The sequence below is a fragment of the Coloeus monedula genome (genome assembly GCF_965178545.1).
Source record: "Coloeus monedula genome assembly, chromosome: 2".
NCBI classification, from domain to species: Eukaryota; Metazoa; Chordata; class Aves; order Passeriformes; family Corvidae; genus Coloeus; species Coloeus monedula.
This window is the reverse complement of record NC_138782.1, coordinates 86562587-86584996: the sequence shown is the minus strand read 5'-3', so window position 1 is coordinate 86584996 and position 22410 is coordinate 86562587. Positions and strand designations below refer to the sequence as shown.

General features: G+C 42.0%; 1 protein-coding gene across 1 annotated transcript in view; it reads right to left on the bottom strand.

Moving 5' to 3' along the window:
* ELOVL4 (ELOVL fatty acid elongase 4) overlaps positions 1 to 17199 on the bottom strand; it is a gene marked incomplete at both ends in the record, with an annotated part of 32086 nt that extends 14887 nt beyond the window's left edge. The window contains one exon of the mRNA XM_082302767.1: positions 17100 to 17199. Coding sequence (XP_082158893.1) covers positions 17100 to 17199 — 100 coding nt within the window. The remainder of the gene's footprint in view (positions 1 to 17099) is intronic.
* Between the last annotated feature and the right edge of the window lie 5211 nt (positions 17200 to 22410).

Below are 22410 nucleotides of genomic sequence, written 5' to 3'. Positions count from 1 at the left end.
CCTAGCTGCTTCCATTATGGCTGTTAATACCAGAAGAGAGAAACATCAAGAAAGGACACTGATGCTGTCAGAATGATGGGATTCAGCCATGTGGCCATGGGCACCAAAAGAAGCCAAGGTCAAGACAGGGCAAGGACTACAGGGAGGAGTGTCAAAAAGTCAGATAGATTGGCTGTAGAAACACAGGCAGTAGAAGAGGACTGAACAGAGTGAGAGAAGACAGTTACTGCTTAACTTTTCGGCAAGCTCCTGAAACCACACCGAATACCACCTACCAAAGTTGAAATCACTACTGCATTGCAATTATTACACTCTTATATCCTTTACACCTTAGTTCCTTCTTGCTTTTAGCAATTGCTCTACCAATTTGAATTTAAAAATAAAAGATAACACCATTAAAAAAAGAAAAGAAAAAGGAGAACCTCATCATCTACCTGATAGCAAGTAATAGGCAAGGACTCACCATGAAACAAGAAGAAAGGTGTCAGTTAAGATACAGCTCTGGGAATAGTTAATAAGTGACACGCTTTAATCAAATCCGTATCTCCCTTCACTGTAGCGTACAAAGAGCTAACAACAGGTGAGCCAAGAGACACAGCTGCTTTCCCAGGCTTCTTGCAGTAAGCAACATAAAGAGGATAAAGAAGAAAATACACAATAGAGAATCTGTCTTCTATTTTCTAACACAGTGTTTCATGGTATCTTACACACTAAAGTGGCAATACAAAGAAACGTGAAAGAGGAAGATTTGAATTTTACCCAGGAGGTGAACGTTACCACCCACTGCTGAAAACCATGACCTATTTCAGATTTCTTTTTGTGGCAGGAGACAAAGACTTCTGGACTTCTAGATGGAAGAATGAGGATTCACTAGAAGGTGAAAGGAAAGACAAAGTGACAACTTCTATTAGAACCCAGCTGAGAGCAGGCTTTTCCTCACACCTCATCAGCACAGTAAGCAATTCTTCCACCTCCTTTCCAAAAATACTATAAATTGAAGAACTTCACTGGAGAAAACCAAGAGATATATTTCATTAACTCTGACAACAACATAAGAGCACCTGAGAAGCTGCCATTACTCTTCCCTAGCATGGTTTCAGCCTGTTACTTTCCCTCTACAACAGGTTTTTGGGCAGTGAGCCACCACATCTCAGAGACTTGAAGTCTTCAAGTAGTTATAGGAAAAATAAATTTTACTGATACAAATCTTGTAACACACTGCCCAGGGAATCTAACATTACCATTTTGGGGGCCTGATCTCTCCTAGGACAAGTAATTACACTTCAAACACAAAATGCTTCTATGAGAGGGAATACAGAAGGCAATCCAGTTCTGGAGTACATCCTGGCCAAAACAGTAGAAGAGTCTGTTCTACTGTGCTAACTACGAACATCATCTTACATTTATTTTAAGGGCATCTAAGAGCCTCTGCATATGATTATTTTTAACTAGTACTGTGGCTTTTAACTAGTACTGTGGCATCAGAAAACGTGATACTATTAATCACAGAACTTTTTCATCACAGGATCTCTCCTGGATAATGCAAAGTAACTTGCTGCATTGTAAGTCAACTCCATGTATCATTTTTATTGCACAGAAGGTATTACAAAACCAATTTCATTTCAGTTTACCTGGCAAGCCTGCTTGTCTATGTTCTACACAGAAAACCCAGTAAAATGCAGACCCTTGCTCCAAACTTCTTTTCAGATGCTCTCTTTCAAACCAAGATAAATTCGCTATCTTAAGTCATCTGCTCAAGTGACAAACGTTCCATACTCCAACACCTTCCTCCCTCCCATCCCCCAATCTGTTTTAGCAAAAACAGCATAATTTTGTGTCCTACTTACTAGCTGGTGCTGATGACCACAAAAGATTTCTGCAAATTACAGAGAACTGTGATAGCTTTAGGGGACATATGAGCGCATTAAATCCTGCAGTATTTCACACGGAATAGGGACAATTTTACCTGAAAGATGAAATAAGTTTGAAATAAAAAGGCCAGCTCCCTGAATTAAAAAAATCCCTCCAACTGCTTTGAAGCAAAGAGACCAATGCCTTTACCTGATTAGAATTGACAGAGATTGAATCTTTCAGGGGATTAATGCGTTTGTCTTTCAAATCCCAAGACCCAGATTCTAATTCGATCACAAATAAAGTGTCTGCTGTGATGGCACAGCCTGTAGTACAGTGCTCTTTTGGTAAGGAGGGAAAAGTTTTAGAACAAGCACTTAGGGTTGCACTTTACAGCAAAAATGAATCCAGCCTAGACTAAGGCATCTGCTAACATGTTCCTGACAGAAAACTATTGTTATGTAAGGAAATAGTAGGAAATATGTATATACACAAGACTTTCCTGTCATTTTGTGTATATATGTTCTAAAGTTTCACCTTGCAAAGACAAGAAACAGAAGAACTTACATATGTATATGTGTATATACATATTATATGAAAGTATATATATTATTATTCATATATATATATAAAAGTAATTGAAATTGCCCTGAGGTACCTACCTTTGCAGGATGTAATTCTTTCTGTGGGGAAATAAACAAGAAATACACACATAAATCCCTTTGATTTCTTCCTTCAAAGCAAGAAAAAGAGTAGGACCAATGAAAAGGACTGAATATCCTGCCTGGCAATGTCCAAAGAAGATGTAATTAACATATATGGAAATATGGATGGCAAGTGAAGATGAATTTCAGTAAGTAAGGTTGAAGTGATGGTGTTCTAGCATTAAAAATCCCAAGAAACTTTTGAGAAACATACTGTAATTGTTTTAATATGCAACTATTTCTGTTAAACATGGTTTAGCACTTCCTTTCCAATAGAGAAGATTTTAGATGGTTCAATTTCCTGCATATTACTTAGCCTATGATCTTTTTCTTTTCTTTCCCCAAGAAATATAAACTTTAAAAATAAGCAAGCAAATGCATAGCACAGTCACTTTGACATTCACCTAGAGAAATCCTGAAACAGTACAATGATGACTATCTCTGCTTTTAAAATTAGTTTTAGAGAAAGCATTACATTACTAAAATACATGATTTTTGCAATTCCCTGTGTTCATGTTAGGTTCAAAGTAAATACTTAGAAAATCTTTATTTCTAGTTTAACAACATATGTATTCCTTAGCTATAAGGTCGCTACTCACTAATTTACCTGGAGAGACTTTCAAAGTTATTAATAGCTATGGATACTATTCTCAGCGCAAAGACACTTACAGTGCCAATCCAGCACATCCATCTGTCCGATTACATTTCTAAAGACTTTGCAGAAGTGATGGCGACTTTTAAAAGTGGTTCTGTGAGAGCTCTCTGCAGATCACATTCATTTTAACAAAAGTACTCTCAAAGCCAACCTCAAGTTTAAGAAAGATTTCCTTAAACAAGTCAAATTTTAACTCCACAATATAAGGAAGGCAAACCAGTATTACCTAACAGGAGTACTGTTCCATGAACCACATAGTTTTGATTATCTAAGAATTTCCCACATCTTGTTAGTTCTACTACAATGGAAATCATTACAAAATGAAAACACATCTCATATAAAAAACCAGGTGAGAAACGTAACTTCACACACCTTTGCTTTTTTTGAATGAATAATCAATATCTGCTTTGATATTGATTATTCATTGAACAAATTGCACTCTAATCCTCAGTTCATGAAATTACAGAATCACTGAAGTTGGAAAAGACCTTCAAGATCCTCAAGTCCATCCTATAACTGAACACTACCATGTCAATTAAACCATAGCACTAAGTGCCATGTCCAGTCATTTCTTTAATACGTCCAGGCATGGTGACTCCACCACTTCCTGGGGCAGCCCATTCCAATGTCTAACCACCCTTTCAGTGAAGAAATTTTGCCTGATGTCCAACCTGAACCTCCCCTGGCACAGCTCGAGGCCATTTCCTCTTGTCCTGTTGCTAATAATCTCAGTTTATAAAGGTTTTTAATGAGAAATCCTATAATAGTAGATTTAAGCTACTGCATGAACTCAAATGATATCCCTATAGCTTCATCCAGATTTCAGGTAAAATAAAAGTCCATGTGCTCTTAGGAGGGATTGTGCAGACAGATTGCTGCAGCAAAGCAAAAGGATTGGGACTAAAGGAATGGTCAGTTTATGCTTCTTTCTTATCTATCATACTTGGTAATGTCTGCAGTCTTCTGGCACTTTGGGTATTTCTAAGGAGTCTGACAAGGTCAAAGATACCTGTACCTAACTCAGAAAGAATCTCGTATCACCTACAAAGCAAAGGCCATGAAGCTTCCATTAACACATGTATAAGCTAAGGGATCTTTCTTAGAAGAATTTCCCATTTTAGTACAGGGCAGAAAGCCCAGTAGAATATATAGCACCTTGCTATAAAATGTTAACTAGACCCACTGCATAAAGTTGCTCTCTACATCCAAAGAAATTAGGATTAAACTTTAAATAGTTCATTATCATTTTCTTTGCTAGACCCATCATTTAATTTTTTTTCCTTTCTCATTTGGGTAGTTTTGAACAGTTATCAGGTCACTCACTAGCTGCCATTTTTTCTCTTTTTAAAAATTTTCTTTAAAGGAACACTTAATCTCACTCACCTGATGGAATATTTTCCAATCATAGAATCATCTTCATGGCTCATCTCTGGATACTCTACAAACCTTTAAATCAGCCTTTCACTGGCTTCTCAGGAAACAGTCAAGTCCCTGCTGCTTTATCTCACAAAAATTTCTGTATTATCATAATACCACAGCATCAGTGGTGGTTATGACTGGCAAGAAAACAAAGATGTGAGTATCAGAGAATCACAGAATGGCTTGGGTTGGAAGGGACCTTACAGATCATCTCGTTCCAACCACCACTGTGGGCAGGGACACCTCCCAGAGATTGCTCAGAGCCCCATCCAACCTGGCCTTGACCACTTCCAGGGATGGGGCAACCACAGCTTCTCTGGGCAGCCTGTTCCAGTGCCTCACCACCCTCACAATAAAGAATTTATTACCATGTATGTTAGTGGTAAAGCTAAGGATGCTACGCACAGGATGCTATATGGACAAAGGTTCCCAAAACTCGGCATATAAAAGCATTAACAGCTGGCCTGGTTTAAGTAATTTTTTTCCTTTTTTATTAATTAATAGAACAGTAGAGAGAAAGCAAGTTTATTTTGATCTTTGATAACAGACCTAAACCTCTGAGTTAAGTATTTTGTCTATCCTCAAGCTTTAACTAGTCGAGAACAAACTAATTCGTTTGAGTCAAGAACAAGAGACATCAAAATTTTATGGCAAAGCACTTTCATTTTAACAAGCCACAAAACATGAAACTAAGGTGCAAGAATAAAAGTATTCAGCCTCAAGCATGATGAATAATGAGAGCACATACTCTGAAAATCAAAACAATGAAACCCACATACTCTTAAGTTTGCAGACAAAGCTGTACAAAATCCTGTTCCGGTCAGAAATGAGAGATGCCTGCCCCAAAACCAAAAGGACTACAAGGCAAGACAAACAGATACCACCCATAACCAGTTGTGGCTTTATTTTGAATTTCAGGGCTTTGTAATTGACTGCTTAGTCTTCTTTAAAGCTGTATACAGCAACATAAAATCAAAATGCCACACAGCCAAGAGCAACATCTCCTGCAGCTAATGAACACCTGTGTAATATGCATGTGTTTCATAAACTCCCATTAAAGTAACAGGAAGACCTAATCCCAGTTTGCTGTTAAAAGGCCAGATGTATTTTAACTAGCCTTCCCTTTATTCTGACTAGCATTCTAGTCTTCTCAGGACTCCTATCACTCAGTCATTAATATCATATTGTCTTTGTGCCTGTATATAGCAATTACATGATACATGTGTTTCAAGACAAGGATAATAATGGAATTACTATGAAGCTCAGGAAACATGACAATTTACCATCAAGTCTCAGGATTTTCAAGTCCAAAGACAGTACCTTGCTCAAATTATATTTGATTTATCTCCTCCATTTGTTATGATTACTTGTGGGGACAGCACAAATGCTCTGCTTCAAGGAATAATAAAAATATAATCCTCAGTGAAGCTTACACAAGATTTGCAAGATACAAGCCCTCGAGGCATGAAGCATTCTTCTGTTTGCCAAATCTTCTTTTCCAAACATCACAAATGCTAGATGCATTCCCAGTGCAGTGATACCTGCATGGCTTTTCTTAAATATTGTATGTTATGGAGTAAACAGTTGAAAGCAAACAAAACCCCCAACCCTACCACACAATGTAATTTTATAAACTAGTTGCAGACTTTACGATCCAGTCTATGTCTCTGTATTTCTAAAGCAATAAAAGTACTGCACAAAACACACTTCACAAAGCTTTCCTTCTACTGAAACTTTTATTCAAACTTTTGTGGGTTTTGCCAAAAACTATTTCTCAGCGCTCAGACTGGACATGTCCTTACTTCACACAAAAGCATTGGGGTTTGGCACTATGAAAATAGTTGTAGGGGTATCAGTAAGCAGTAATGCAAACACAGGATTTATGCACATCCAATGCTGCAATAACGGATTAGTCCATTGGCCCACCCAGAGTTTTTTAATGCTGAAGGGGATGATCATAGAGTATGATGATCTTCTCCACAGACAGACATTGTTACTGGATTCCCCAGTTTAAATGTAAATTCCTTGAAAAATGTGAAAGATTATTAACATCAGTTCAATAATAACTCTGCAAGGTCTTATCCACTGTAGAGACAAGTGTTACATACTCAGCATATGTGGCACAGTAAATTCAGCACTGATACAAGTCCTTCTACTGCTAGCATACTGGAAGGATAGTGATGCTTAACTACATAGCAAATGTAAACAACTTACATGGCTGCTCTTGTAACACAGTAATTTGGGGCTGCAGATGAGCATTTGGAGACTTTTAAATGTGGTGCTTGAGCATGTATGAAAACCAGCAATGGCAAGTGAATTCTACCTAAGAAAAATACCAGAAAGCTACTGGAGAAAATTTGCAAGAAACTGCACAGAAAGCTCTCTGACAAACTACCTGTTTTTCCTGTTTGCATTACCACAAGGATGCTTCTCATCAGTTTGGTTTTACAGAAGGATGAATGAGATGAGAATTTTGTTTTGATAAAATCTACAAAAGGAGTTATTGAAATGCATTAGCTCTTCAAAGTTCAGAGGCAGAAGTAAATTTACAGTTGTGAGATACATTAGGTCTTCTGTTAGCTCAACACAAATATATCAGTCAAAGCCTCCAAGGAAAAACAAAACTCTAAAACATTTAGAACTTAATTCCTCAACATCCCTTTAACATCAGCAAAAATGATAAATTGGGGGTGAGGAACCAAACACCAAAAAAAAAAGGACTAATTTTGAAATGCTGATTTTCAAAATATGAACTGAATGACAAAATGTTCTTAACCCAAAAATGACAAAAAGAACGATCAGTGTCTGAATCTTTCATCCATTAAGTACACAGTAGCGAAATTATCAGTTTGGAAGCTACATAATGTCCATGTCCAAATGACTGCTACAACTAAGTGTTTTCACTTCTACAGTTGTGTTACCTTCCACAGTAACGTGAGGCCCTCAAGCTTCTCTAATGGTTTCTGCAATTAAGTTTCTCTCTCTTGGAAAAAACTCATGGATCACTGAAATGTAGATTGGACAGAGTAGGAAAAACCCTGACCTAAATATCAAAGCATTTTGGGGTATTCTGTATGTGAGTATTTCTATTGGGCACATCTGTTCCTGGTAAACCACTAAATATTAAACAGGAACTGTAGAAAATATGATTATGAAGTCTCCTATTTAAAGCCCAGCTAGTCAATTTAACTACTAGCTACTTTCTTTTTTTTTTTCTTTACGTCATCTCAAACCATTTAAAAACAAGGTGTTACAGTGATGTTCTAGGAACAGAAGGACATAAAATCATGTCAGAGAGATTTACCGGCTCAACAGAAAAAGTGAAAGACACGGGTTATAAATTCCCTTCTTCCAGCAATATTCTAGGAACATTTAGAAAGCAGTAAAATTATCTTTCTTATTGGTCATAACTGGGAGAAGGAATCAAGGAGGTAACATCTATAAGCAGATAAAAAAAGACAGTAGAAGAACACCATAGTCAAGCATGTAAACTAAGTGTAACACATGCGAGAGCTGGAAGAAAACACTTTTTAGATATAGCAGAAAGAGATAAGAGAAATAGGAAAATATGATGGAAACAAACCAAGCAGTCAAGAGTTCATGATTATGATGAAACAGAGAATGAAACTAGGGATGTGGTGGTTTGACCCTGACTGGAGACCAGGTACCCACCAAAGCTGTTCTATCACTCCCCTCTCAGCTGGACAGGGGCAAGAAAATAGAAGAAAAGGCTCATGAGTTGAGATAAGGACAGGTAGAGGCCACAAACCGATTACTGTTATGGACAAAGCAGGTGTGACTTGGGGTAATTACTTGAATTTATTACCAATTAAAATCTGAATTGTATAATAAAGTAGAACAACCCTTAAAAGCCCCTTTCTCCCAAACCCTCCCTCCTTTTCAGGCTTAACTTCACTCCTGATTCTCTACCTTTTCCCTGCCAGTGGCAATGGGAGACAGGGAATAGGGATTACAGTCAGTTTTATCACATGTTGTTTCTGATGCTGTTTCTTCCTTAGGAGAAGGAGTCTTTCCCCTGCTCCAGCGTGGGGTTGCTCCCACAGGTGACAGTCCTCCATGAACTTCTCCAGCCTGAGTCCTTCCCACAGACTGCAGTTCTTCACAAACTGATCCAGTGTGGGATCCTTCCTGCCAGGAGCCTGCTCCAGCACAGTCTTCCCACAGGCATCCACCTGCTCTGGTGTGAGGCTCCTCCAGGGTCTGCAGATGGATCTCTGCTGCCCTATGGACCTCCACAGGCATCAGGGGCACAGCTGTGTCACCATGGTCTTTCCCATGGGCTGCAGGGGAATCTCTCTCCAGTGCCTGGAGCACCTCCTCACCTTCCTTCACTGACCTCCATGTCTGCAGAGTGGTTTGTCTCACATATTCTCACTCCTCTCTTCTCTGGCTGAAATTACTTCTGTGCCATTTTTTTTCCCCTCTTCTTAAATATATAATTGTAGAATCATAGAATAGCCTGGGTTGGAAGGGACATTAAAGATCATCCACTTCAAACAACTCTGTCACAAACAAGGATGCCTTCCACTAGAGAGGGTTGCTCAGAGCCCCATCCAGCCTGGCTTTAAACATTCCCAAGGATGGGGCATCCACAGCTCCTCTGGGCAACCTGTTCCAGCACCTCATCATCCTCAGAGTAAAGAATTTTTTCCTAACGTCTAATCTAAACCTCCTCTCTTTCAGTTGAAACCATTCCCCCCTATCCTCTCACTACATGCCCTTGTAAAAAGTTTCTTTTCATTTTTCTTGTAGGCTCCTTTCAGATGCTGGAAGGACACAGTTAGGTCACCCCAAAGTCTTCTCTTTTCCAGGCCAAAGAATCCCAATTCTCCTAGCCTTTCCTCATAGGAGAGGTGCTCCGTCCCTCTAAACAACTTGGTGGCCCTCCTCTAGATTTGCTCCAACAGGTCAATGTCCTTTCTGTGCTGGGGACCCCAGGGGTGGAAGCTGTACTAAAGGTGGCATCTCACAAGAGTGGAGTAGAGGGACAGGCTCACCTACCTCAATCTGCTGGCCATGCTGCTTTTGATGGTGTGATTGTTGTCACTGAGATTTTACTACTATCACTGACTGGCTCAGCCTTGGCAAGAAATGGGCCCATCTTGGGACAGCCTGGCATTGGCTCTGTTGGACATGGGGGAAGCTTCTAGAATAGCCCCCCTAGTACCAAAATCTTGCCATGCAAACACAATATAAGGGAAGAATCCTGTGGTACAAGCAGACACAATGTCAAAGAGAGAGAGAACACTCCAGGGCAGGAGTTAAGGATCAAACCACTGAAATTATTCAAGTACCTAAAGAAAAAAGTTGAGTTGCAGGCACATGAGCAAAACAAATCCAAGAACAATCAATGCCCTCAGGCGTGTCACTATCTTGCATCAAATGCAAGCCAGACTGAGATAGTTTATTCTCCCTCACCTTCCACGAGAGAAAGGTAACCCAGCTCATGCTTATCTTGAGATCCAAGCACACACAAAGGGCATTAATACAAACCATGTCGCACTTTATTCATCTCTAGGCTACTTACTGCTTTGCCTGCAAGTTAGATGAAGTACTCAAAACCCCAACAGGGCTAACACCTAAGTATTGCCAAGCCTGAATTTCAGAGCTGCCTTCATTTACATCCTTAAAATTCCACAAGACTTTGAAGTTCATACACTCAGAAGAACTTGAGTTTGACAACACTGAGCATAGTTGTAGTCACTTGTCACCACACAAGATCCAGTAACTGTATTCACATCTACAACCTCCTAAATGAGGTGTCAGTCAGACAGTCCCACTCAAAGAGTTCTTTATGGAGCGCAGGGGTAGCTCCAACTTGGGTTCCAAATACAGCTTGAGGAAGCGAAGCCCTGTCGTGTATTTACTACTCAGAGAAGTCCTACATTATGGATCAGATCTGTCAGTAAAATCACACTGTCACAACCTCTGTGCCCTGAGTGACTCCACTCAGATCAACACTCTTTAAAAGCCAAAGCTGTCATTCGGCCAATTCTGTTTAGATAAATGAACTCTCATTTAGCTCCAGTTTTTCAGGCCATTCAGGCATTTATTCAACCCCATGTGCCTTACCTCAAGAAACTCTTTGGTACACACAACAGCCTCTTCTCGTCCCTTAGTCTTGCATCCTAGCAAATTCTTCCTCTCAAAGTCCTCTCCATATCTGTTTGGAGTCTTTTCATTCATTCACTTTTTATCTAAGCGCTCTCCTAATCCATCCGAATCAAGTAACTCTAAAAACCTGTCTGGACTGGCAGAGGAAGAAGTGGAGTCTTACCTCACCCACTCCTCATGACTCCTGATGTACAAGGCCTTAAAAGGAACTACATCCTATGTTCCCTAACCTTCCTCTACTAACTGTCCTCACGCAGCCTTTGACCCTCTTCCCTGGTTGCACCGGACAGCATAGCACAGCTGCCTTGGATACAACCTCTTCTGCTCTTCTGGCACCTACAGCCACAGCCCTACTGCACGCCTCTTCACCCCGAGCACACCATAAATGCAGGGTGAGGTTACAAACATTTCTAGTCAAGGTACTCCAACAAGAGACAGCTACCTACGAACAAGAGTTCAGCCACTATGCTCGATCAATCTACGTAATCAGTGGAGTCTCCAGGACGGCTGCATCTGCTTCATGCCAAGGATTTTTCAATTACTCAAGAATTCTTCACCTCTGGCTGCAGTATGTGGCTCCAGGACCACATACTGATTTGTACCTCATGATGCCTCAGCTGAGAAACATAATTTGCTGAGAGCTCCACAACAGCAATTTACCATGTGCCAAATTTTAAACATCTAGTCATTTGGCCTTCTGCAGTAGGTACTAAGGTCATGCAATCAGCGTGGTTAAATTCTGTATACAGCCGTTTCCTGATCTTTTCCTATGGGTTCTCCTTTAAGAGTATTCATAACACCTTATTTCCTTCAAAATTTAAAGACATGCTATCTACACAGCTTTGGAATGAATTTTCAAACACTCAGTTATGTTCTTGTAATTTTGTCTACACATTTCCTTTTCCTTCTGAAATATGGTGATGAGTGTTCAAACAGAAGTTGGTATTACATTCTTGCTGGTGCTCTTTGCCGTTTTTTTTCTGTTTCATTTCTTTGCTGGAGCTGAGATTTGCAGATCATCCCTACAACTTCTCCTCCTTCATTTTAGGAAAGAGAAGTCTTCCACTCATAACTCAGCCCCTCATCCACAGAGTTCATTTTGCTTGGTGCTATTCCCTCATGATCAAGGTCTTGAAGCTTGGTGACCCAAGATCTCTAATCCTAGCACTTCACTAATGTACTTTTCTGAATGATGTTTCCATTTAAAAAAGTGCTTGGTATCTGTTTTGTTCTGATTATGTCTTTTGAGTTCTACAATCTGATAAAATCTCCTGATGATGAAATGGGGGTAGAATTTCCCTCAAACACCCAGCAAATTGCCTTCAATACCAATCATTATTTTTTTTCTTCACTAATAAAGTCCCTCCCTCCACTAACTGGCAATTAAATGTTAAATGAATCCAGTAAACTGGGGTGCTCCTATTGCTCAGTTTGGTTGACAGCAGACTCATATGATCTAGGCTTTAACATTCTTTACTTCCGTAATCAATTTCTTCAAGTGATGCTTCTGCCAAAGGTTTTTTCTTTGTGTTTCTGCCTCAAGATAGCCAACCCAGTTACACAGCTTTTCCGTTTCTGGTGTGTTTCTACCTGTCTAATCCTTGTGTTTTATCTAGTCATGACCACAGACTGAAAAAACTGTTCCCTTGAGAAGAAAATTGTATCTGCAAGACAAGTATTGTGCCAAATCACCAAATCTGACGCTCAGCCAGACATCTGAAAGTTTAGGAACACATTCTGCTTTGTTTCAGTGAAACAGATTTCATGAGCCTTAATCTCACCCTTTGTTCTCTTTCCCCACCATCACCCTCTGAAGAACTTTCACTGGGATTCTACTTGCCACCAGCTTTGGCACAAATCCTCATCTACAAAGGACTCATTGCACTCAGAGTGTTCTGCTAAGCACCCCAGTGAACTTCTCTCAAGCATAAACACTCAGCATAAACATTTGGTCATACTTGGGTTCTCCATGGGGGAAAGAACAAGGGAAGAAGAAACATGTTTTGTTCCAGTTCTGTTCCCTGTACTGAAAAAGAAAATGAACCTGAACTTCCTGGGCAATTTTAAATTAGTCCCAAGATCTCCTGGCAAAAGCATTTATGGCAATCGATGTTCTCAAGGAAGCTGCTCCACTGGTTCACGTTTTTAGGCAAGCAGCTGTAAGTTTCCCATCTTCTCCATCCTCACTGCCTTACACATCTGACCCAACTGATAAAAGCTACAATTGATGTTGCTCCCGAACAAGACGGTATGTAGAACACTACCCTACCACTAAAGTGAAAGTTTGCATCTCTCTCCTTTCCTACTGATGGAAAAAGTCTGTAATCTTATTAACTGCAACAGCTGTAAATAGTTGCTGTTCCAAAGCAGCCCCACATGGCCTGGGATGGCCCTGCCTCCTTTAAACTCTTGAGCTCCAAGATCAATCATTCTCACCCAAAGTCAGTAAAGCCTTCTGTTTTTTAGCCCAGTACAATCAAATTAACTAGCTCCTCTAAACAAATCTTTTTGTACAGTGTTTCACAAATCTTTTCAAGCCACAGTCTCCTACTCCCCTTCTCCAACTGACAATGGTCTCTTCACCCACATTTTGAGATTTCCACACTCTTCTTTCCTGGATTATGTCCTGAGTTATTCATCTTAATAGTTCCCCTGGACTCAGACTGGAACCTCCCTTTAAGTCACTTGCTCAGTCATCTAATCATACCCTTAATCCTTCCTGGCAAATCTAACCCCAACCAGCTACTTGAGCTGAGAGAAAGAAGGAAGCCCTGCCCTAGCAATTACATGGAACTGGTCCCATGCCCTTACAGAAATAAGGGCATGGAATTCCTAGATCATATTTCCTGATAGTATCTGTTCCTCCGACCACCTTTTCTTTTTTTTCTCTTGATGAGCACTAAGAATGTGGTTTTGACTTTTCTATCTCTTCCTGAAGTTTATGGCTTCCTAACTTATGTCCTTTAGCCTTCTAGGTGAATATATGGTTGCAGTGGATTTTGGGCTTTCATGAAAGGGGTCTGAAAAGTAGTCAAGGGAGGAGAGAGAAAAAAAGGAGTTTTTCAACAAATGAATAAGCAAAAGCATTAAGCTAATGCTGAAAATGTATTTGATAACATATATGGGGAAAAAGTCACAGAAGACTGCTATTATTCCCAAATGCAAGTCTTAGAAAACCAAAACCACAAACAAACCAGCTTTACACAGCACACTTAATGCTAAAAGAAATTGTAACATCAAAAAATCCATTTAGGCTCATTATATACTTGGTCTTTTGGGGGTTTTTTTTGGTCTCAGAAAAGGTCAGTTCCTTTTTAAATAGCACAATGCAGAGAAGGAAAATGATCAAATCTTTAACGTGCAAAAATAACGCAGCACAAGACTCAGTGGGATGTTGTGGCACAGTTCTACACAAGTCTCATCACAGCAGTCCAAGGCAGCAGGAGAAAACACCCACTGGCAGGACAATCCTGCTGAATACAGAGAACAGGGCTAAAGACACACAGGTGTTCAATAAAAAATGGAAGTGGGAACTGGAGAGAATAAGTGTAGGAGTAGTAGTGGGAATAAAATTTCTTCACATTTTGTTGTGTAATTTTGCTGTGTAGTAGTGTTTCAGTATGATTTATTGTGTAATGCTATTGCATAGCATCATTTGTTGAGCAACTTTGCTGCGTGGTATAGTTTTTTATTTAATGATATTGAACATTAGGCAATGGTCTTGCATGCCATAATTTGTGTTTTCTGTTGAGCAACATCATTGTCATAGCTCTTAACACAAAAGTGAATTGCATGAATCCATAACAGTGCTGAATTCATGATTTTAACATACCATAGAATGATTTGGGTTGGAAGGGACCTTAAAGATCATCTAGCTCAAATCACCCTGCCATGGGCAGAGACACATTCCACTAGAATTTCAGAGCCCACTCCAACCTGGCCTTGAACAATTCCAGGGATGGGGTATCCACAAGTTCTCTGAGCAACCTGTTCCTGTGCCTCATCACATTTGCAGTAGAGAATTTTTTCCCAGTATCGAATCTAAACCTACTCTCTTTCAGTCTGAAGCCATTACCTTGTCCTATCACTATATGCCCTTTTAGAAGCTCCCTCTCCCAGTCTGGTCTCACACCCCCTTTAGGTACTGGAAGGATGCTGCACGTTCACTCAGAGATGGCAAATGGAGACAATTACTTTTGTCTGAACAAAGAAACATGCAGAAAAGCAGCAAACTGAGCAGGTATTTTTGCAGAACTTAGGGCATTAAAAAATTATCTCACTGAACAGCCATACAGCATAGCCTCATGAATAACACTTTCTTATCCAGAGCTACCTTGTAACTACAATGTGAGATATTACATATTTCACCTATCCCTACCTGACTGTAAAAACCACAGTAGAACCCTGTTTCACACACTACTAGATATAAATAAGAACTGTAATGTGTTTTTCATGTCACTTAGGCTCTACCCAAAACTAGCCTTGCAGGGACCTGCTGTAATCCAGAATCTGAACAAGAAACTCTCCACAAAATAGGACTGATTACTTCCTTACAATGGAATCCTGCTTTAACAGCAAGATTGCTGAAATTAAAGCAAAAATTAAAAATTTTCCATTAATAAATCAGTAAGACTTACACATATTTTATGTGTAATATGGGCAATAACAATGTCATCCTACGACTGCTTAACATTCTCCAAAGAAGCAGAAGGAAAAAAGTTTGCTCTACGTGTAGTATCACTGTCAGTTACTTATTGTTACATTGTTTACATTTACTTGCTTTTTCTTCTTCCTTTTTCCCCCGCTCTGACCATTTTTGCTTGCAATAGACATGGTCATTTGATAGACTTAAATAACATGTTTGAAGTTCAGGAAACATATCAGAACTTGAAGTATTTTTTTCAAAGAAATCAAGTAATTTAATAGGTTATCAACTTTGTACCCACATCTATTTTTATATCCATCTGAAAATGCTATTGATTGACTAGAATTGCATCTCTTTTATGCGTTACCTGGCGGTCTATGAACAATTGTATGTTGCAAGAGTCAGAGAAAGAGAGCAAACACTGGTAGATTACAATGCAGTGCTGCTGCAAGCATTTTTATTTGCTCTCATATTCTGGCAGTTTTTAAAAGCAGAAGAGAAAAAGATGCACGCAGGCTCAAATTTTAAAATATTGCAAAACACAGAAGTTAAAGGAAGGCAAATTGTGAAAAAAAGTGAGCTCCTTCCATCTATAACATAAGATTAATTTATTATCTGACAGATGGCAGAAGGGAGGGGGGCGGAAAAGCAAAGACTGCTGATGCAGTGAGCTTCCCGTCTGCAATGAAGGCCCCACATTCCCACTTATCACACTGCCACGAAATACATCCACAGTTGCATGCACTCCAGTTTTGCTCTATGTGTTTCAAAAGAGCTAAACCTTATCGTTGTGTGAACAACGAAAAAATGAAGAAAACATCCAGAGGAGCAAATGATCCTTCTGTCAGCTGCCCGTGGCTACTCACAATAGCAAGCAACCGTAAAAGGTGCGACTCCTTTCATTTGACACACGAGACGGAGCCATTCACGCTGACCAATAACACTTCCAGAGCTACCGGTCGCTGCAGCAAGATACCACCTCATTTGCTGTCCCATCACTGAAAGCTGCTTTTCCACATTTCTCCATATTCCAAGACATTTACTCTTCCTTCAGCATCTGCCACATTGCAGTCGTGGGGTGCCAACACAGGAGTGGAGCATATTGAAAACGGAAAACAGCAGAACTGACCCAAACACATTTAATATAAAATGAAAAGCTGCTGCATTAGCGGTAACAACCATCGGCTCATTTCATTTGCTGAACTCCGCGCGATGCCGACGCGGGGCTCCCACCTGCCGCAGAAGCCAGAGGCCGCCCGAGCTCCGGCACGGCTTACCGGAGGGCCCCGCTTACCTCCGACATCAGATTCCCGTATGACCACCCCAAGGCACGCCGCGGCGGCAGAGAACCGGAGGAACCACGGCCCTGGGAAGCGGATTTCGCTACGTCCACCCGCGGGCGCACAGGGGACGCGCTCACCTTGCCGCGGATCGGTGCCCCGGCCACCCCGGGCCGCTACGCGGGATTACGGCAGATAAACAAACACTGCACCGAGCGCACCCGGAGGGGCGAGGAGGGCAGGCGGGAGCGGGGGAGTCTGGCCCCCGCCGCGGCTCCGTCCCGGGGCGCCGGAGCGCGCTCCGCGTCTCCCGGGAGACGGAGCCATTTTGAGCCGCTGCGCATCAGTGGCAGCGGGCGGGGAGCGCCGGGCACGGCGATGGCGATGGCGGGGCCGCCCTGGCGCGTTACCTCGGATGCTCCAGGTCCAGCGGTAGAACTCGAGGGTGTCGTTCACTACGCTGGACACCAGGCCCATGGCGCTGGGGGGCTCGGCGGCGGCGGCACCCATGGTGAGCAGCAGCAGCAGCGGCGGAGCCGGCAGACCTATCTCGGCGCGTGCGTCCGTGCCTCTGCGCCGGGGCTGCTGCTGCTGCTGCCCCTTCTACAGCCGGGGATGTGATTTAAATCTCTATCTCTCGGTGTCTTCCCTCCAGACTCCGCCTCGCTCCCGTCACCGGCTCCCGTGCCCCGCGGGCAGGGTGGAGGGCGCGGAGGCGGGGGGCGGCGCGGCGGCGGCCGCGGCTCCGCAGCTCGGTGCTCCGCCGCTCGGTGCTCCCGGCTCGGTGCTCCCGGCTCGGTGCTCCCGGCTCGGTGCTCCCGGCTCGGTGCGCAGCGCCCGGCGCGGTGCGGGGCGGGGGCGTCACGTGGCCGCCGTCCCGCTGCCCGCCGGCGGCGCCCGCGGTGCGCGGCCCCACGGACCGGCCCGGCCGCGCAGGCGCCCGGCGGCCCCGGGCGGAGCAGGTGCGGACGGCGCGGGGACCCCGCTCCTCCTCCCTCGGAGGCCGTGCGGGGTGGCGAGGAGGCGCTTGTTATCTCAGTTTGGCTTTTTATTTTCAAATAGGTTTTTTTGGTTTTGTTTTTTTTTTTTTTTTTTTTTTTTTTTTTTACCAGAAAGAGGGGGAAATGAATATTTCAGCCAACTCCTATTTTCTTTCTTTCTTTTCTCTTTGTAGAGTTTGGATTTTTCTTCTCTCTACCCCTCCTGCTGCCCCTTGACAGACACGCCGAGGGTCCGGCGTGAGCGGTGCTGGCGTTACCTCCATCTTTGCGTACCGAGATATCGGCTCTTGTTCTGCTTCCAGGAGCCTCCCCTAAAATCCCTTCTCCTCCCAGCACGGATAACACCAGCAACCGCAATGGGACCTCGCTACCACCCTGCCCCACCGCCTGGTAGCACTTCCCCGACCAGCCTTCTCCAGCTGCCCTTCGCACACCTCTCCCTTATCTCCCGGACCAAAGTCTTTATGGTCTCTTCATTGAGCAGAGAGATTCAGCTGCCCGGAGTGTTGCCGGATGCTGCAGGAGAAGGAGCATCCATTCTGCGCCCTATGTTTCAGCCCCAGCAAATCCTCTGTTTGGTGTGAGAGCACCAGCTGCTCCTCACGCCCCTTGCTTCTTATCTCCTCCTTGCCCGCTTGTCTGTCCCATGATCTTGCATAGTGCAGGTGGCTGCATGACACCTTCGGGAGCAAGGGGCAGGAGGGGACCTACTCCACCCAAGTTGCAGGCTTTCCTCCTAGCAGGCAGCAGATCAGATAGTATTTGCCTATCCCTCCTCCACTGCAGCAGCACCGCTGTCACTTGTCACTTGGTCTCGGTGAGCACAGCTCACACTCCTCCTCCTGGGTGAGTCACCCCGGGCTTAGCTCCCGCACTGCTCTGGCTGCTGCGATCCCAGCCCTATGGACAGGAGAGGCACACGGGCCATCACTAGTTACTCCACTGGAAGCAGAGTCACTGCACCAAAACCAGGTGGCTGGGAGTAGGGATCACCTACGCTGGGAAAAGGAAGAGGAGCTATGTCGACACCTGGAGGCCTCGATGTACAGGGAAGTCCATCTTATCCCAGTGCTGCCTGAAAGTTGGAGCGAAGCAAGGTTATTGCATGTGGATATATGGACAGCTGCTACTTCTCTCATGTGAGAAGAGTCGATCAAAATTCTGCATGAATTACACTGACTTGACACCTTATTTTGATGGTGCTGATCATGGCAGAAGGTCTGGTGAGAGCTCTGAAATGGATCTGTCACTGGGTAGGGCAAGGTGTACACCAACCTGCTTCTCAAGTTGCAGGCAGTGTAGTGTTAGCTGTGGTTCCTGTGCCTCCAATAGGTGAAACCGCTGGAGTGTATTGCTGGACATTTAGAATCTGGAATATGTGGTTAGCATTGTCTAAAGCACAGCTTCAGAACTTTTTGTAGCATTATCATTTAAATCAAAAGGAAACCAGGAGATTGAGTCATAATCCTCAAATTGGTATGTGGCCATTTGCGTTGGCCACATGCTTGAAACAGAATGGGCTACTGAGTGAATCAACATGAAAAAGTTTTGCACCCTGTTGGGCAAGATGTGGACTCAAGAGAATGCCACCAACACAAGGAGTGAAGATCCACAGTCTACCAAAGAACAAAAAAGGAACAAGACATATTAGCAACATGAATACATAGTTGTGTTAATATTATAGCCTAGATATGCTTACTTCTTTATTTGAATGACTGTTTATTCTGCGGAAGTATTTTTTGCACAACTGACACCAATTATGATTGTTTATAAAATGTTTATATCATTCAATTTACTGTTTCATCTATTTCCAATTAGGTAACTTCTCTCAATGTCAATTAAATCCTTTATATTAGCAATATGATTGTATACAGATAATTTTACAGAGCAATTAAGGCTTGAGAGGAGCTGCAGCTGAGTTGCAGAGCTTGGACAACAGGGAGAAGATGAACTATCTAACCAGAGTAACTTCCTCTGTGCTTTAAGATTGCTTTTAAAAAATGTGCTGAAATGTATGACTAACTATTTTCATTAGTTTAACTTCCAGCCTGCAAATATGTGGATGTGCTTTTAAGATTAGGTCTTTGTCTGGGGCTTCCAAACATGTCCCAGCTAGTTCCCTACATTTGTGCACCCAGCAGGATATGCTGGCTTAAGAATGCTGAGACCATGTCTTCTACTTAAGAGAGCAGAAGGAGGAAGGCATCCAAAGGCGCAGTATCAAAGCATCCTCCAAGGAAATCTACAGCATGGTAGTCAGAATAAGATAATTTTTCAATATCATTAGTTAGCTAGTGTTGTCATCTTCTATTTGGTGATCTACATGTTCCTAAAACCTGGACATCTCAGATGGGCAAATTTCTGCCAGGAAAAGGCAGATTTGTGGCAGCTGATCCCAGAGGAACACACACATGAATCCCAGCTGTGCTCTGGCCATTTGGCTCCAGGGTGCTTCTGCTGGCAGCAGGCAATTGTGTGCTTTGGGAAGGCTGCAGAAGGTAACAGGAAGTTGTGGGACAGGTGGCTCTAGGAACATCTCCTCCCAGTTCCCATTCCAGACACAAACCATTTGTATTTCTTCCAGATATTTTTATAAAAAAACCCCAATGATATCTCATTTCAGAACTGCTTCAAGCCATTTTCTGCTTCTTCATGAAACAAATAAACAGCAATAGAAATGTTACAAATTCCCGATGCCAGTGCCTTTAGTAATGCTTGTAAAAACGCATTTATTCATTAATTCCAGTGAAGTATATGCTATCATAATGATTGATGAATCAGCAGATGCTTCTGCACTAGTTGAAAGTATTCCCACTCAGGTTTTGCTTCAGGTTAGCAATGAAATTGCTGTAAGGACAAAATGTAATGCAGGTATGTTTGGTAATATTTGTGAAGTGTAGTAGGAAGAAAGCAATCAGAGCTTTGTATGTTGCCACCAGTGATCCCTCCAGACTCAACAAATGACAAAATCAGCAGTAAAAGAATTCTGCCTTGCTACAAAGAGAATCACCACAACCAGGAACTTACCTGGTGGGAAAGCATAAAATTGCTTGATCAACACATTTGACAGATCTGAATGTTACATGACGTGGTAAGGGACAACCTATTCACTTACCAGTAAAGAAGGCATATAAGTATTATGTATGTTGAGCATGACCAAATTTAAATGTTGAAAATACCTTTAAAAATGTGTTTTGACTACTTTAACTATTAAGTTCTCATTTTTTTTCATTTGATTCCATCCATATCTTAGGAGGGAAAATGATTAAATAAATTAGCACTTTAATTTGCAGTGCATGGGACTTTCTTGCACAGCCTGTCCAATTGATATGCTCCTTGCATTAAAGCTTTTGAGCTGATATGCCTTATAAAGACTGCCAGCTGAACCAAAAGAAGCTCATTTGATCTTTGAATCAACAAATACAGGCTCAAGTGTATTCATATGGAATAATACAAATGCTATCTGCTTCAATACAGAGGCTGATTTAAGACAGCTTTATACTATACAAGCTTAAAAGAAGCTGTTTTCATACAACCATAACTTTCAAAAACAATAACATTAAAACCAGCAATGTGTCTTTCAGCGCTAATTAATTTTTTTGTTTATTATGTAACATACTGTTAACTCCATAATTTGAGGCGGGGTAACTCTGCACACAGGGATTACACAGCTTTTGCACAGAGAGTCTTCCATAGGATCTGAAACAGATCCCACTCTTTGTCTTCTACACCATCTGCTAGATGTCATCTGTCTTTTCATACACTCAACTGCATCAAAATGACTTTTTTCCAAACCAAATATATTGGTGTGATGCATCAGAAAGTATCCAGAGATGTTAATTCTCAGTGCAGGCTTTGGCCAAAACTTACCTTTGATGAAAGTTGCTGCAAGGTTCCACCTCACTGTTGTCACTAGCACTGAATTTGATTTCTCATATGTGTCGGCTTCATGTTTTGAACGTGAGCCATTTTTGCTGTGTCTCTATCTGAAATATGAGAATTAAAGTATGTTTAATATCCTGGTTTAAATGGTCAAGGGCCAGATCAAACATTCCCAGTGAAGGAAATGCAAGTTGTGTTTCCACAGGACTCTCTATACATACTGAGATTTCTTCTTCATCTTTCTGCATAAAAATTTGTTGCTAAGAAGATGAGGGAAGTGGTGGACAGCTTTCTCCCAAGCCACATCAGACTTTACTCTCAACTAAATATAGCTGTGGTTTGACTCAGGATCATTATATTTACAGAGTCTTTTCTAAACTGTAGAACTAACCCCATTTACTGCAGTCTGGGCAGAGACTGGAAGTGTTGGCCTGCAGTGTTGGGTTGCATTCAGCTTAAACTGCTGCTGTTTAGTAGTGGTTCAGAAGAGGAGCCATTAGTCCAGTGTTTCCCAGCGCCATTCTGAGAGATTAATCTATAATTGGTTCCCGTGTGGGAGATGTCACTAACCATGATAGTGTGTATATCCAGTATATGAGATGTGTTGTATACCCAGCAGGTCCACATATGTTCATAGTTTTACCTGCATATCAGCTTACTTTTGAAAATGAGTGTTCAACAGACACGAGGATGATAAAAACCTGTATATATACCATCTCGCTCTGCCTTAATGATACTTTTCTTCCATGGTTTCTCATACTTTTACACAGCTAAGATTTTTATCTGCAGCGATATCTGTCACAGCATCTATCATTTGTGAGGTGTGGCAAGCACGCTT